This window comes from Salmo salar, chromosome 15 (genome assembly GCF_965601325.2).
Source record: "Salmo salar chromosome 15, fSalSal1, whole genome shotgun sequence".
NCBI classification, from domain to species: Eukaryota; Metazoa; Chordata; class Actinopteri; order Salmoniformes; family Salmonidae; genus Salmo; species Salmo salar.
Genome location: NC_138305.1, coordinates 62,747,886 through 62,766,495, shown reverse-complemented (window position 1 = coordinate 62,766,495; position 18,610 = coordinate 62,747,886). Strand labels below are relative to the sequence as shown.

At 46.0% G+C, this 18,610-nt stretch overlaps 1 protein-coding gene across 6 annotated transcripts in view; it reads right to left on the bottom strand.

The window, feature by feature from the left end:
• LOC106571830 (SAM and SH3 domain-containing protein 1) overlaps positions 1–18,610 on the bottom strand; it is a 335,706-nt gene that overhangs the window by 42,995 nt on the left and 274,101 nt on the right. For all 6 annotated transcript variants that reach the window (XM_082961932.1, XM_082961933.1, XM_082961937.1 and 3 more), the window contains exons 5-8: positions 9,939–9,973; positions 8,594–8,683; positions 8,300–8,412; positions 6,100–6,201 (exon numbers count right to left, since the gene is read on the bottom strand). In XM_082961932.1, coding sequence (XP_082818058.1) covers positions 6,100–6,201; positions 8,300–8,412; positions 8,594–8,683; positions 9,939–9,973 — 340 coding nt within the window. The remainder of the gene's footprint in view (positions 1–6,099; positions 6,202–8,299; positions 8,413–8,593; positions 8,684–9,938; positions 9,974–18,610) is intronic.

The window sequence follows — 18,610 nt, the reverse complement described above, 5'->3', positions numbered from 1 at the left end:
CCGCCCCCCCTTAGTTTTTGACAACCTCTCAGCTTCTAAACCGCAGAATGACTCCCCCCTCATCCCTGAGCCTCTTAACCCCACTGTCCTCCCTCTTCACTAACCACACACATCTGTCTGGAAGTCTATTCTGCTAGCTCCAGAAAACATTACAGAGTAAGGTTTTCAGAGACTGTGCTGTAATAACAGGTCTGTGTGCGCGCATGAGCATGAGAGAATCGATGAGGAGACAGGAAAGAGACAGACAGAGAAGAGCGAGCCAGCCCGCTGCAGTTTGGAACCAGACCTGACTAATGCTTATTGCTGAGGTACTGTACATATGGGACATTACTGGAAGCAGGTTGATGTTTATTGTCAGGAATCTTGCCCTGGAGGCAGAACTGAGCGGTTTCCGCTAGCTGGGCCAGCTGTAGTCAAAATTGGCTATATTGTACGTAAAAAGACAAACATTTCCTTTTTGGTCATCATTTAAGGTTTGGGTTAAGCATTAGTGTTAGCAGTGTGGTTAAGGTTAGGGTTCATGTTAGGGTAAGGGTTAGGTTTAAAATCTGATTGTATGACTTTGTGGCTGTGCCAGCTAGTGACCACTCTGCAGTGCTGCATCCAGGGCAAGAGTCATGACAATAAACCTGCTTACTGGAGTGGAGCGTGAATATTATTATTCGGAGTGTGTCACGGTTGTCGTAGTGATGAGACCAAAATGCAGCAGGTATGTGTATGCTCATCTTGATGTTTTAATAAATTCAAAATGAACACAAAAATAACAAAAGATGAACAAAACAGTCTTGTAAGGCACAAGGCTAAACACAGAACAATCTCCCACAAACACACAGACAAACACACCCAACTAATATAGGACTTCCAATCAAAGGCAACACCACACAGCTGCCTTCAATTGGAAGTCCACCCCAATTAACTCAACATAGAAACAGACTACCTAGACTAAACATAGAATACATGAATCTCAAACAGTGCCCCAAAACCCCGGAATACTAAATCAAATGCCCTCACTACAAAAACACCATCCTGAACCACATAAAACAAATACCCTCTGCCACGTCCTGACCAAACTACAATAACAATTAACCCTTATACTGGCCAGGACGTGACAGAGTGGTTCATTATTCCTGTGGGTGTTGGTGTTGTGTGCATCGTTGTTGCAGGGTGTATGTGTGTTGCTTTTTTAGAATGAGCCACTCATGTGCAAGACAGTCCCGGAGGACAGCCAGGGGTGAAAGCGAGGCAGCATGGCTTTTATATACAGGAGAGAAAGCGATGCTTCAATGAGTGCTCAATTAACACATTTAAATGAAATGCATTCTGTTGTGCTGTTTTCATAAGCATAATCTCTTGTACTGTAAATCTGGGTCATTAAGAAGAATGCAATAGGAGAGAAGAGAAGACAAAGAGAGACACTTCTGTCCCTTGCCAATACATAACAGCCTGGGGGGAGAGGAGGAGGTGACAATGACATAGTCCCGAGATGCAGCCGTGAGGGACACCAACGTCTGGAAATCAATCAGTGGTGAAAAACTGCTGCAGTCAGCAACCCCGCAGTGGAACAATGCCACACAGTCATTACCCCTCACACACATGCCTCCACACACACACACACACACACACACACACACACACACACACACACACACACACACACACACACACACACACACACACACACACACACACACACACACACACACACACACACACACACACACACACACACACACACACAGTCATTAACGGCGCATATTAAAAGCAAAACTAGATTGAGAAAAGCCAGTAAAGCCCTTGCAAATGGATGCAAACCTAGAGGGAATCTCACTGTGCCTGCAAACACACAAGCGGTTCCCTACCTCAGAAAAAACAGTGAAATCTAATTAAGCATGCTAAGCAGTTGAGTGTGACATGTTACTCACAGCTTTAGGCATTTAGGACAGCAGACTCGTGCTCCTCCCATTCCCAGGTCAGCATTAAGAAGCAGGCATCATGCTGCATGAGGCTGAACCTGTCCTAGCTACTCCCAGGTTAGTCACGCTGCACACAGTATATCCAGAGTGAAGCACGCACAGTCACACAACATGCAGACACACAGCATATCCAGAGTGAAGCACGCACAGTCACACAACATGCAGACACACAGCATATCCAGAGTGAAGCACGCAGTCACACAACATGCAGCAACACAGCATATCCAGAGTGAGGCACGCACAGTCACACAACATACAGACAGACACACAGCATCGACGCACACGCTCACTCTCACAAACTATCTGCAGCCTTTTGGCGAAGGCAGCTCTGCCGAATGAAAGCGACGGAAGTGAGTAGCAGCAGAGAAAAGGCACGTTGTGCCTGGTGGAGAGAGGAGAACAATCACAGCGTTTGAGCCCCTCTGACCCTGCCTTGGCCCCCATATCTCTATTGGCCAGCCCGAGGAGATGAGAGAGACGTAGAGAGAGAGACCAGGCTAAGAAGAGGACGGCTCTTTGGACAGAGCGACCACAGAGCTACACACACACACACACCCATTAACCGTTTGGAAGCTGGGGGATGACATAATTACATGTTTAAGCAGGGGACATTACCCCTGACACACACCCTCAGGTCCAAAAGAGGAAAGATATTTCCTCAACGGGTCCATTTTAAACTGGTGCTTAATCAAGCAGAGCCTCCCTCCTCCTACTCCTGCTGTGTTTCGGGGGCCTGAGGGGAGTGAGAGCTCTTTGTCCTCCATCTATCACTTCCTCTCTTCCTCCCTCCCTCCGCCGACGCGTGCTAATGGCCCTGAAGACAGGCCAAGTGTTCCCTCGAACAATACACCTCCAGTCATCCTCCCATCCTCTCTCCCTCCGTCGATCGGACACCCCATCCATCAATCCAATGGGACAGGAAGCAGGCCTGTGGCAGCCGAGGGCATGGAGAAGATTAACAGGGAGATTAGCCTGCTAGGGCCCTGTCTGCAGCGCCACATCAACTACCAGGCAGTGCCATACTGCACCACAGACCAGGCTTGGAGCCGGCTCTCTGCACAAGTCCTTACAACAGGACTTTCTCATTGAAGGAAGCCAATTAGCCAATTATTACGAGAAAGGAAAACTTTACTTGCATGTGAAAGCTGTTTGAAAGCATGACAGGGTCTTGTCCAGAATATCCACAGAGCCCAGAGCAGGATTGTAGTCAGCTTGGTGTCAAGGCTGTGGGTGCACCATGCTAGAACAGTCGTCTTCAGAGCGGAAGGACGCTCTAATATGAATTAATATGGAAAGGAAAATGTAGCATACACGCAGTAGCATGCGGTCCAGTACAGATGTCAAGACTGCTGATCATTCAGAAGGAAGGGAATGTTGAGCTCCAGCTATTAGCAGCTGGGTTTCCACGGCAACACATATGTACATATAAATATTTGGGTATCCAGATGGTGCTTTTGTGATGTGTATCCATGACCATCTTCACAGGAAGATGTGGCTCTGTCTCTATGTTTATGTCTCTCTCTCTGTGAGAGAGAGAGAGAGAGAGAGAGAGAGAGAGAGAGAGAGAGAGAGAGAGAGAGAGAGAGAGAGAGAGAGAGAGAGAGACTGGGCTGGTTCTTCTATCCTTGTGGGGACCTGAAATCCCCAAAAGTCCCTACAAGGATAGTAAAACAAGGAAAATTCTCCCTCGTAGAGACATTTCCCATATCCCCATGAGCACAAAGGCTGTTTTAAGCTTAGGGGTTAGGTTCAGGATTAGGGTAAGAATTAGGGTTAGGGTAAGGTTTAGGCTTAGGAGTTAGGTTTAAGGTTTGGGTTAAGGTTATGGTAAGAGTTAGGGAAAATGTGATTTTGAAATAATGTCGGGTCCCCACGAGGATAGAAGTACAAAACATCTGTGTGTCTTGGTTCGTGTGTGTGTGTGGGGGTGCTTGTGAGGCAAAAGGTCCCATCTGGACCCGGTTCTGCTTCAGAGCCATTGATCTCCAGTACATCTGAAAGCCCAACATGTACACACACAGTCCTCCATTTAGCCTGTCAGCCAATGCGTCTATCCCCTGTGATGTCTCCCACACACACACACACACACACACACACACACACACACACACACACACACACACACACACACACACACACACACACACACACACACACACACACACACACACACACACACACACACACACTGCCACCAATCTAGTGGGCCGCGAGGCTAAACCCAAGAGGAAAACAGAGCTTGACTTGGCCCAGCAAGAAAGAAGCATTTGATTTGAACGATCATCAGTGAGTATGACTAGTCTCCATCCAAACAAACCACTCACATCCGCCTTGAGGATCCACTATAATAACAAGCAGTATCCTCCGAGTGAGGCCGTGGTTCTGTGACCTGTCACTAAGACAAACTAAACCCCATGGCTTGGAGGGACACTTCAAAAGGACTGAGAGTTGTCCAGGGCCTGGCCTTTACTGACCACAGCTGCTCATCCGGACTGGACACATTTACTTCCAGCACTGACTTACAATTAAAGAAGGGGGAAAAGTTACAGTGTAAACTTCTGGAAAAGTTCATTATGGAATGAGGGCCGGGGTTGGATGGAAATCAGTTCTCTGTTCAGAGTTCATCTTTATGACTACAGTAAAGCTTACTATAACATGTATTATGCTGATGATGATGCAAACCTCATGGCCCAAGTCAGCTCACTATTTGCTCTTCAGTGCAGAAGCCAATATACAACACATGTATTATTCTCCACAGTAGAAGGCAGCGCCATTCCTCCTTATGAGTGACAATACATCCGCCTAGCCCAACAGGGACCCCACACATGGCCGCCTATCCTAACCTGGAAAGAGTGCCTCAGCCTGGGTATGAGCAGGCCCTGTGGGCCCCTGACAACCAGGACACTGATCCTATCCTGATCACACCCTACATGACTACTATGACCCAGCTATAGGACGAAGGAGGGAGGGAGGAAGGTTCGGGCTCCCGAGTAGCGCAGGGGTCTAAGGCACTGCATCTCAGTGCTAGAGGTGTCACTACAGACACACTGGTTCAAATCCAGGCTGTATCACAACTGGCCGTGACTGGGAGTCCCATAGGGACTGGGAAATAATTGCTGCATTTCGAATGGTACTGTAATTCCACCCCACAGAATATAGTACAGTACCGTATCTTTGGAGCGCCAAAAACCTTTTGACCACTAGTGGATGCATGGTATTGTTTCTGTCTCATTAACATATTCTGAAGTTTGCCTATATGTGCACCCGTGAGTGAGAATGCTGTACCAATTTAAGGCTTATGTTGTTATAGTGCACCATCAATTTGTATAAGGGACAGATTGAAGTGGCAGAAAGTCTTAAATCTTAAGTGGTTGAGCATTTTGCCATGTCCTTTCGTTCTGTTTTGCCCTGTAGTCACTGTTTGGAAGCCTTTGGAAGTGCAAGTGATGTAAAAGACAAAATATTCATTAATATACTGTAATGTGTGAACACTTCGCCAAGCAGCCAACCTGCTTGACCAATCCCTTGTAATTACAGAAACACACTGAAATACAAACCCCTCCCCTCAACGGATTTCATTCGTTAATGAATTCATTTGATTACAGTAGCATTAATTTTTTACAGTATAATAGAGTCAATTTTATGGTATTGTACTGTATGGCATTACAAGGTACATGCATTGATACCGTATTTATATTACAGTAGGTGTACTGTAATATGAAATACAGAATTTTAGTTGCCATTTAGCTGCCTGTCAAATTTACGGCAACCCCTTTACAGTGTACACACAGAATGGGGTGTCAACACATGCGGGATGCGGGATGTCTGGGGTTATGTCATGATATCCAGGTTAGTTAGAGAAGGGACGTGACTGCCAATGATCTTATATACGCATTCTCACACACACACAAATACTCCTAGGTAACACGAACACACACACACACACACACACACACACACACACACACACACACACACACACACACACACACACACACACACACACACACACACACACACACACACAAACAAAGATGGCTGCTCCTTTGTGGGGCTTTGATCCTGAGGGTCACGGGGGTGAGAGGTGAAAGGTCAGTGAAAGGTCAGAGTTCAGAGAGGTACTTACGTTGCAGTTAGAGGACTGGTTTAGATTGGGACAGGATCCGTCAGTCCACTCTACAGTGTCAGTACTGCTGGACTGTCGGCTGTGGCTCTCATACTCCTTCAGCTATAGGAGAAGAAGAGTTTAGAGAGAAGGGAGGGCAGGGGACGATGGCCCACTCTCACTATAGAGACAGCTACCCCTCCACACACACAAACGAACACCAATACACAAACGTAGGACACCACACACACACACACACACACACACACACACACACACACACACACACACACACACACACACACACACACACACACACACACACACACACACACACACACACACACACACACACACACACACACACACACACACACACACACACACACACACAAAGGTCACAAGACCATAGACACAAACATACACGGTCACAAGACAAAACAACTGTCCACAGAGTAGGGATGGGCATTTGAAATGATTTCACTCTCCGAATAATATCATAGAAACATTTTTAGAACTCTGGATAGGCGAAATACATGTGTTTTAAAGAAAACTCATATTTTTTTCCCCCAACTTCAATGGGGACTTGCTATAACGATTCAGGAGAGGCAGCGCACTGCTTGTTGTTTCAGAACAGATGGGTGGGGGAGGGGCGTGAGAGGAGCAGGGGCCGGTGTGTCTGACATGGAGGGAGAGAAAGTGGCCAAACCAACTAGACAAACTTGTTGCTCCGATAGGTTATCTACAACAGTAGCATCTCATCTGGTAGTGTCTATCTTGGCTGCATTAAATCGATGTAAAGAAGCTAGCTAGCTACATGAGTCAAGCTAAGTCAGTTAGCCAGCTAGCTTGCATTGCAAGGCGAATTAAGGCTATTTTGCTGCGCTCCCCCATCCTTCTCTACAACTCCATTCATATTAAACAGCCTACCTGTTGGTTGATCACTGTAGCCTACTCCTTCTCATTTAGCCAACTTAATTGCTACACATGGAGGAGCCCCTGACAGTAGTGCTGCTTTGATTGACCGACAATAACAAGCTACACTTGTGAAAAGTGTGTAGGTTACACATACTGCTTTTTTACGGTGGGAACTAAAACTGTATAATGTCATGGTCTGTCCCGATACGCAGCAATGTTACAGATAATTACATTTGATTTTAGACAAAGCATTTTCATTAATAGGGCCTATATTTCTTTCTTTCTAAAAATGAATACTCTTGCAATGAATCGAATACTAACGTCCATTTGGAAATTCAAATAACAGTGCCCATCCCTAAACACAGAGGCTGTTCATTGATTCCAGAACCTGATTGGTTTGTTTAAGTGTCAACCGCAGTGGAGGAGGGTAGAGGTCAGGCCAGCACCCAATAATACACCAGCGATACAGGAAGAGGTGGAGGAAAATCAATGTCTGCCTTGAAGCGAGACCTAGTTCTACATGACTGCAATCACTTGAGTCATGCTCTCCTTTAAAATGACCACAGAGTGGGAGAGGGAGGAAGTGAGGAGAGGAGGAAGAAGAGAGGAAGAGAACATGAAACAGGAAAGCAAATGAGAAAAGAAAGAGGGGAAGAGATGATAAGGAGTAGAAGAATATGACCCACAAAAAGATGAGAAAGGAGAGGGGGAGTAGAAAGGACAGGAAGAGCAGAAAGGAGAAAGAAGAGGAGACAAGATGGACGACTGAATGACCCTGCAGCCACCACATTCAACCAGAGAATAAATCCAGAATGCATCACTCTAACCACCACACCGGGGGGGGGGGGGGGGGGGGGGGCGCTACAGATCTAACATGTCCAGCTACCCCTACAGAATGAACAGGATCCACACATAAACAATAAACACTGTGAGTGACCCCCAGGCGCCCTTCTTGGACAGGGATTGGGATGACGTGGGTGTGTTTTGTAAAAGAAAAAGCGCAGTGCAGGGTTATAATGAAAGCACAGTGAATGGTTAGTAAGAGTAAGTCATTTTAGTAAAATCTGGATATGGAGCTTGCGGGATGAAGCAGGAGAGGTGGTAGGCTTGGAGCCAGTCGAGACCACGTTGCAGTGAGGGGGCTGGGGTCAGGCTGTGGGTGGGGTGGAGGTCCCCTCCAGGCCCTGTATGGGGCGGGGGGGGGGGGGGGGGGTCTGTCTGTCTGCCCCAGGAGGAGCCTGGAGAGGAGAGGGGGAATGGGTGTAGGGGGTACAGAGAAGAGGGTGGGTGAGGGGGTTCCTACCCGAGCTAAAGCCTCTTCAACAGTGATCATCTTCTCCTTCACCATCATCATCAGCTGGATGCGCTCTTCGTCACTCATGGTGATCTCACTGGCCAAGTAGCCTATGTCCTCTCCTAGACGATCAGAGAATGAGGGGTCAATAAAACAGCTGGGGCATGACATAAAGTACTATGGAAATACATTAAAAACGGGACAAAATGAGTCACTATTAGATAATAAGTATGATATTATAATTTCACTATGTAATTTCTAGGAAAATAACACGCTGTACTAAAAAGCGTAATCCTGCCATACCTTTCGAAGTCTGCCGCATGACTCCCTTCTGCGACGTCTTGCGAAAATTCTGCCAGAAGGATTTGTTCTTCTTCTTATTGTCCCATTTACCTACCAGGAACAGGGCGAGAGAGCTTCAGTCAGACAATGCTAGAACACACACTCAAAAGACACACACACCTCCTTAAGACGGACCCAGTGTTGACAGGTAATGGAAAATAGGCTCAATGTTTTTGAATGATTCTCTGATAAAAGACTGAAACACAATGGGACATACCATTTTCCCATCATTATAAACAGTGTAAAGGAGTGTGTGTGTGTGTGTGTCTACACGTGTGTGCATGACTTCTCTATCCTCTGAGTCACCTGTCTGGGGATAGGCTCTGAAAGCGGGCAGCTGACGGCTCCGGCAGGTGACATTTGTATGTAAGGGCTGAGGAGAGCTGTTTCTCCCTAAAGTCTTAAGATCACACACAGCCCTGTCTGTCGAGCTGGAATAAAAAACTCCAGCCACAACAAGCTGAAGGTCAGCATGACAATATCTAGTGTTTAACCCCACTGTTATTCTCTCTCTGGTTCTTTGATTCTCGCCCCTTCTTCCCCTCACTCGCTCTCTCACTACTCTGTTCTCTCTCACTCTCACACTACTCTGTTCTCTCTCTCGCTACTCTGTTCTCTCTCTCTCTCTCTCTCTCTCTCTCACTACTATGTTCTCACTCTCACTACTCTGTTCTCCCTCACTCTCTCTTTCTCTCACTACTCTGTTCTCTCTCTCTCTCTCTCACTCTCACTACTCTGTTCTCCCTCACTCTCTCACTCTCTCACTACTCTGTTCTCTCTCTCTCTCACTACTCTGTTCTCTCTCTCTCTCTCACTCTCACAACTCTGTTCTCCCTCACTCTCTCACTCTCTCACTATTCTGTTCTCTCTCACTCTCTCTCTCACTACTCTGTTCTCTCTCTCTCTCACTACTCTGTTCTCTCTCTCTCTCTCTCTCACTCTCACTACTCTGTTCTCCCTCACTCTCTTTCTCTCACTACTCTGTTCTCTTTCTCTCTCACACTACTTGGTTCTCTCCCCTCTCTCTCAAGGCTGAGAGTTAGCCCCTGAGAAAAGGTTAACACACATAAAAGCAGTTGCAATTCACACACATACTGGCAAATAACGGCTGTACCTTGCGTGGTTAGAGCCAATCATCAACGATTGAAATATCCCAACAGAACATAACGGAGTATGGTCAATGTATAAATCCAATTTTAGTTGATTTATTCACTCACTGAAATAGAATCGACTCCAACCCTGCTAGGAAGCTGGAAATAGTAAGAGAAAACAGAAGTATCTTTGTAAAAGTTGAATTGCTACTAACCTCCGTCTTCAGAGCTGGACTTCTGCAGAGACATCCTGGAAAGAACAGAGCAGACAGAGAGAAGAGAGAGAGAGAGGGTTAACGTCAGACAAATAGACCCTCCTCTCCTCTTAGCATCACACACCATCACTTCTCTAGCACCGGGGACTTCCAGTCAATCCCGGCCATCCCCCGTCCCTCTAAGAAAGAGCATATGCCGTTGTGTTGACATGACGCTGCTGAGGTTTCTGTGTGTCTGTGGGTTTTTACTCTGGCTGCTGCTCAGTGTCTCCACCACTAGAGACCACTAGAGGACAATGGTGGAGCTCTATAGACACACACATTGGCTGGCACCTGAGGAGCACAGGGCAGAGATATCCACAGAGGAGAGGAGATGAATAGGGGGAATGAGAGGAAAGGAGGATTGGGCGTTAAGAGGAAAGGAGTGGATGAGAGGAAATGGATGACAGGAAGGTGAGAAAAGAGTGAATGAAGAAGGGAAGAGGGAAGGAGAAGAGCAGACAGAGAGAAAACCACTGGGCAGACTAAGCCTGTTTGTGTTTCCACTTCCCTCCTCTGGAGAGAGAGAGAGAGAGAGAGAGAGAGAGAGAGAGAGAGAGAGAGAGAGAGAGAGAGAGAGAGAGAGAGAGAGAGAGAGAGAGAGAGAGAGAGAGAGAGACAGTGAAGAAGACAGCGTGGAAAGTTACTGGTGTGAGGAGGAGTAAGAATGCGAGAGTCTCGATTTTTGACAACTCGATTGTCACTGCACACGAGACATAAAAATAAGACATAAGAACATGATAAAGTAAGTAAGCACACTGTATATAGGGTCAGTTCCAGTACCCCATTTACAATGTGCAGGGATCGATAGAGGTATATATGGATCGATAGAGGTAGATATGTATAGGGGTAAGGTGACTCAGCATCAGAATTATACTGTTTGAATAAATCTTGATAATAAATAATTCATAAATAATTGTGAACCAAAAACTAACATGACCAGATACGTTTGTTTCACTGGTACCCTAGCGATCAACAAAGAATTGGTGTCACACTGGCAAGTCAAAGAGTCGCAGACGCAGTCTGTGGGACTAGGATATCTGTCAGTTCTCCCTGCTCTGTCTGAGTTGGTTAGAGACATGAATCATGCAGGGGGAGTCAAAGATAAGAGCTTGTCCAGTAGTAGAGGTTAAGTCTGTCTTCATCAGGCGTACAGTGGCCCACACGTACCCCTCCTGAAGCTTCTTACTGTAACCAGTGCCTGTAATCTGGTTCAGGTTATTCATCAACCTACCTGGGTGTTTACGAAAACACTACAGGAACAAGATCATCCACATGTATCGATCACATTTTTACTAATACTGTAGAACTTTGTTCTGAAGCTGTACCCATTGGATGCAGTGATAACAATATAGTGGCTATATCCGGGAAAGCCCAAGTTCCAACAGCTGGGCCTAAAATAGTGGAGGATGTTAAAAATATTTGTTGGTCTGATGTGATTAATGAGAAGCATCCAGACGCTGCACTTGATGAATTCATGAAATTGCTTCTTCCAATTATTGATGAACAGGCACCTGTTAAACACATCACACGAATGCACGCACGCACGCACGCACGCACAAACACATACACACACACACACACACACACACTCGCTGATGCGTGCAGAGAGGTAGAGACAGGTGGTTGTCAGTTCAGTGAGTGAGGCACATGTGGGTTTGTGGCAGAAACAAACCAAGTCCGACAGGTCTCCCCCTCTTCTGTGTATGTGTGTATGTGTGTAAGTGTGTAGTAGAAGTGACAGCCTTCTGGGCTCTATAGGAAAGTTTAGCGATGTGTAATGGTTGGCTGCCATGGCAACATAATGAGAAGCTAATTGAATGGAGGCCTGTACCTTGCCCCCTCCACCCCATCCCCTCCTCTATCCCCCTCTTTCTATTCTCTCTATCTCAGCGCTAGGCCCCAGTGTGCTAGCGAGGGCCCTAGCTAATGCTAACGGGACTTACTCAATAGAAGCTCTTTCTGCTGTAGCCTTGCCCTCTGCTCCATGCTCTATCAATTATTACACACACAAGCACACGCATACACACTATAACGGTTTGCACTTCTATTTCTGCTTTGTCTTACAATTGTATAAGATAGTACAGAGAGGCAGACCTGCTTTAAAAACCCTTTAGTTTGGTTCCAAACGTTCCATACACTGAGTCTGTGGCAGTAGCATTCACGTTGTGCGCTTAAAATAACTATACAGTACGCAGTTAGTGCATTTTACTTTCCTTGTGGGGTGAAGAGTTTTAGTCATGGACTAATGATGATCCGGGAGCGTTGCATAAAAACAGTCTCTAACTCTCTCTCTGCGCAACAAGATCTCATGGTCTGACTGCAGTAATCTATGTGTCCATCATTTTTGGCATTAACTCAGAATGGTTAAAGTAAGGGTTAAGGTTTAGGGTAGGGTTAAAATAAAACCGAGTGCCTAACACTGGGATTAATCACGCGATCCTCGTAGCCCGTGGTTTACACACATCCGCCACCCCCGTCTACATCGCTCTAGCGAGCCACGAGCCTACTTGATGGTAATAGCGCTCATCGTAGCCCCTAGCGGCCGTTATCGGAGTCATCTCCCAACGTCCTGGGGACCTGGACAAACGTCGAACATAGATTGTTCCCTAAAAATAGCTCATTTGAATTCAAACGCAATTGTACCTACACACTGAAGATGACTGCAAAAACGAAACGAATGTGTATGCTATCCCTGATGCGGTGAAAATAACAAAAACATGAAGTGAGCTTCATGCGACATCTCTGTGTGCGCACGCCTTCACACCTTTTGTTCATCTGAATTCGCGGGTTTTACGCACCAGCTTCTGGGTGAGCGCGATAGTCACCTTTTGATTAACAAATGTTGAATATCGCCTTGAATCTGGTGCAACCTTCCTGCACTGTGCTGGGTGTGTATCCTATGCAATGTTCTCTCAACAAAAAGTTCAGCACTGAGCAAATTTCAGGTCGGCTGAGCGAACAATTCTGTGCAACTTCCAGCATGCGTTTACTGTGAACACTTAGTTATAACAGTGGCCAAGTAGGCTAATGTGGCTATTTGACCATAATGTAGGCCTACCAGAGTGGCCAACCATAAAAAACAATGAAGAAAATGCATCCCATAAAATTTTAACAGGGAAATAGCTGTTCTATCATTCAGCCTACAGTAGCACCCAGTGTGTGGTGTTCAATGTAGGTCTACATTCCTTGAGACTTTTGAAAAAAACATGCAGGGCTTGACATTAACCTGTTTATCCACTTGTCCTTCAGACAAGGAGGTGACTGAAAATGTTGTTGCGTTGTTTGATGCAAGAAACAACTTTACAAAATAAATGTATTATTATTCCCATACTATTATTACAGAGAATCAGACAAATGATGCTACCCTTTGCCTATTGGCTGATTAGCTTATTCAAGTCTCTCAAAAAAATATTAAAGTCTCTCAAAATACAATACTGCCCCATTATGACAAAAAAAATCTCTTTAACTGACCTGCTTTTCAAAGATGTCTAGAAATGTATAAGTTTTGTGATCTTGTAGGAATCAATCGCTCCCCCATTGCTGAATACAACTTATTTATAACTAGGATAATAATTCACTAACTAGCAAAGGATATGAACAAATGTGCACGCGTGGCTACTCTCACTTTGATCTCACAACAAGCGCATTGGCTCATTACAGCTCATGCTGTAAACACAGTCCAGTTCAAAGTGAACGGCAAAGATCCATATATGGCAATGGTCTATTTGCATATAGGCCTACTGCAGTTCTGATTGGTTATGCCTCACCGGTCTGTGTAGAATCCTACTCCGATGCGTTCTGCATATTTCGTTTTGCATACTAATTCTTGCATAATTCTTTTTGTTTCGGTATGTTACATTGAAAGTGCCTAATATTGTGTTGATTCGATCACAATTCCCACAGTAAAGGGAAATATTGATAGTGTTAACTGACGGAAAACTCTTGAGTGAAGTTCAATCTCCTGCTTCTCTGTGCAGGCTGATATTTCTTCTGCACAGCAGTCCCGGGGAGATGCGTGCCCGTGCGCAGCTTAGAGGGAACATTGGTCCTATGCCTCACCACCGCAGTGAGGAAATAGCCTGGAGAAATTAGACTGAGATTACTAGGACTGAAAGCTGGTATTTTAGTTGATATTTTCAGAGTTCTATGTGGAGATTAAATGAGGACAAATTGTACAGTGCTATGCCAGTACTAAGCTTCTCTATGTCCACAAACACACAAACAACCCTCTGAGAGGAGTAAGGCAGCCAGGGAGAAATATGCACGCACGCAAGCACACACACACAGCATGGTGTCCACTTCAACAACAGGAGTCCCTACAATGAGCCAACAGTGCAGTAAATCACTAGAGGCCCGAGAAAGTCAATGAGAGCCTGGAGGGTGCGACCCAGCAGCTCTCTAAGACAAAAGATGACCTAATAATTATATAACTCCCTGTGTCATGTGACATGATTTGGCTTGTCTATTATATATTTAACTGTCAACAGCTGGTGGCTCACCACACTACACCAGCCCTCATCCTGTGGAAAAAAGACATAGCTAGACCACAGAGCTCCTGGCATCCGGCAGTGTGTGTGTGTGTGTGTGTGTGTGTGTGTGTGGTGTGTGTGTGCGTGCGTGCGTGCGTGCGTGTTTACTACCTAACCACCTGGCGTGAGGGGTTTCCAGTGATCAGGGAGGGACAATGAGAACAGCTAACCCACAAGAAGACCGGTAGGGTGACCCCTCTAGAGGACAAGGTAAAGGTCAGAGGTCACAGGGATATCCTCTATGAGAGCATTGCAGGACAGTCATATGACAGGACACACAGCATGCACGCACACTAGTTGTCAAAGTGCGGTGTTCTATGACAAACAGTATGTTCAAGTTCCATGCGGGGCACAACATTGCGCCTCGTGTGATAGATTATGCTGACAACACATTCTCAAACATTGCACAGTTGCCCAAACAAGACATTCACATTGTATGGGATAGTCTTGCATGCAAATCACTGATCTTAAAGAAATAATCTCTTAATCTTAAAGAGAAGGAAGGACACCTTTAAACCCTCCAACAAAGGTATATTGATAGCACTCACATAAAGAGCAAACTACACTGAACCAAAATATAAACCCAACATTTCAAATGTCAAAGATTTTACAGTGTTACAGTTCATATAAGGACATCAGTCAATTTAAATAAATGCATTATGTATTTCACATGACTGGGAATACAGATACAGTATGCATCTGTTGGTCACAGATGCCTTAAAAAAAGGTAGGGGTGTGGATCAGAAAACCCGTCCATATCTGGTGTGACCACCATTTGCCTCATGCAGCGCGATACATCTCCTTCGCATAGAGTTGATCAGGCGTGTGTGTTGTGGCCTATTGAATGTTGTTCCATTCGTCTTCAATGGCTGTGCGAAGTTGCTGGATATTGGTGGGAACTGGAACACGCTGTCGTACACGTCGATTCCAGAGCATCCCAAACATGCTCAATGGGTGACATGTCTGGTGAGTATGCAGGCCATGGGAAAACTGGGACATTTTCAGCTTCCAGGAATTGTGAACAGATCTTTGCGTCATGAGGTGATGGCGGGGGATGAACGGCACGACAATGGGCCTCAGGATCTCGTCACGGTATCTCTGTGCATTCAAATTGCTATTGATAAAACGCAATTGTGTTCATTGTCTATAGCTTATGCCTGCACATTCCATAAACCCACCGCCACCATGGGGCACTGTTCACAACATTGACATTAGCAAACCGCTTTCCCACACAACGCCGTACACACTGTCTGCCATCTGCCCAGCACAGCTGAAACTGGGATTCATCCATGAAGAGCACACTTCTCCAGCATGCCAGTGGCCATCGAAGGTGAGCATTCTCCCACTGAAGTCGGTTACGACGCCGAACTTCAGTCAGGTCAAGTGCCTGGTGAGGACAACGAGCACGTGGATGAGCTTCCCTGAGACGGTTTCTGACAGTTTGTGCAGAAACTTTTCAGTTGACACCCACAGTTTCATTAGCTGTCCAGGTGGCTGGTCTCAGACGATCCCGCAGGTGAAGAAGACGGATGGGGAGATCCTGGGCTAGCGTGGTTACACGTGGTCTGCGGTTGTGAGGCCAGTTGGATATACTGCCCAAATTTCTAAAACAATATTGGAGGCAGCTTATGGTCGAGAAATTAACATTCAATTCTCTGGCAACAGCTCTAGTGCATATTCCCGCTGTCAGGAATGTCCACTATTAAAACTTGAGACATCTGTGGCATTATGTTGTGTGACAAAACTGCACATTTTAGAGTGGCCTTTTATTGTCCCCAACACTAGGTGCACCTGTGTAATGATCATGCTGTTTAATCAGCTTCTAAAATATGCCACACCTGTCAGGTGGATGGATTATCTTGGCAAAGGAGAAATGCTCAGTAACAGTGATGCTTTTTGTGCGTATGGAACATTCATGGGATCTTTTATTTCAGCTCATGAAACATGATACCAACACTTTCCATTTTGAGTTGATATTTCTGTTCAGTGTACTTCCACTCTGGCCCTTTGAAACCATATCAAAGAAATTGACCGCTCTGCTGGCCAACCAAGCACTATCCCTGGACGTCCATCAAAAACTAGTAACCTTTGCTGCCCTTTCCTAACAATAAGCCTGTCTCTCTCCACAGCCAACATTGTGTGGCGATCAATCAATCCACAGAGGAAGTTCTCTATTTGGTCCCTCAAAACTTTGGTGTTCGTTTGTGTCCTGAGCACCCTATGTCATCACCTCACTCTGAGACTCATGCCGTGCATTGTGGGAGTTGTGCCGACTTCCTGCCAATGTAGGGTTGAAAGAGGCAGGATGGCAGGCAGGGTGATATGCCCAGAGGAAGTCTGGGTAATCTCCTATGGGCCATTGTCCCAAGGGAAGCGGTGATGATGGGACCAGAGCAGGACAGGAATGCTTTAAAGCGAGGGAGAAAGCAGCCTGGTCTCATAGACGAAATGTAACATAGTAAACAAAAATCTGGGATACCCAATTTAGTATATGTTACGTTTGATATAGTTTCATAAGACAGATAGTTACTTAAGATAAAAACAAAAGGAGGGTGGTTGGTCGGGGTGGATAACGTAAAACGTCTAGCAGCCCAAGGTCTGCTTGTTCGAATCTCATCATGGACTAATTTAGCATTTTAGCTAATTAGCAACTGTGCAACTACTTATTACAGTTTAGCTACTTTAACAACTACTTAGCATGTTAGCTAACTCTTCCCCTAAACTTAACCCTTTAACCTGACTCTTAACATTAACCCTAACCTTAACCCCTAGCCTAGCTAATGTTAGCCACAAGAAATAGTCATTCGTAAAATATCATATGTATTGCAAATCGTAAGATATTGTAAGAATGCAAATTCGTAACATACAGTATCATGCGGATTGTAATTCGTAACATATCATACGAAATAGATGATGGACATCCACAAACGAATACATACCATACCAAACGTAACATATCATACTAATCGGAGTGTCCCGTTTACTATGTTGCATCTAGTCCAGGTTGGGGAAAGCAACGGAGGGAGTGAGGAGAAAGCCTGTCTACCTGTCTAGCTGTCAGCAATAGCACAAGTCAATGGGTAGGATAGAGGGGAGACAGGGTGGTACTTTTTCTTCAGAGAGGAAATGGCAAGCGAGGGGTCACTGATACTTTAAATGAGTAGGGGTGGGGGGAGAACATGCCAGGGAAGAACCAAGATTCCCTTTCAATGAAGAAGCTTTAGGGGGTATGGCGAGGGACAAGGGCAGGGGTTAGGAAGAATGCTCTAGGGTAAAATGAGCTCCAAAGAGGGGCTTTAGGGTAGAGAGAATATGGTGGGGTGAGAACCTAAGAGGAGAGAGAGAAAATATACACCAAGGGGCCTCCCTCCCTCCCTCTCAAGAGAATGTCATTCATCTGGTTCCTATCAGTCCCAGTCCCAGCTTACATTCCTACAGTACAACACACAGGGAGATGGGAGCAGACATACTACGTCTGGTATGTGGTTCCTCGGTTGCACGTGGGCGTCACGTGAACAGACCAACTCCACAGACCAACTCCATAGAATTTTACCATAGGACTGTATGGGGAGTGGGGACTCTCAACCGAACTTCCCTCACAGTCCCCATAGCCAGTCCTCTGTCCAGCCTTCACTACTAAATCACTCTCCCCCCAATGCAAACAATGCTGTTACGTCACTGGTCCCTGGGACAGAGAGACATCTTTTAAGGACTGTCACAGTAAATACAACTGTCATAGTGATGAACAACACAGGACTTGGTTGGGTGTTTGATGACAGGCTCATGAAGTCCTGGGAGGTGGCAGGTCCCAGTGAGTAAGAAGTACAACACACGCACACATACTCCAGGAATTCAGGGGGAGGGGGACAGGAAGCCATGAACAGTACCCCACCCATACCCCCATCCCGTCCTACTCTCTAGCCTGTTGTAATCGGCCCATCTCCCCTTATCTCTCCCCCCTCTAGCTGACACAATGGGAGGAAGGAAGCCTGGAGGGCCGTAGAATGGGGCCTGAGGACTGGGGACTGAGGAAACACGAGGCAGAGCTAAGCTGGCCTTCCTTCAGCCACAGGGGGCCGTGACAGAGAGGACGGAGTTAGA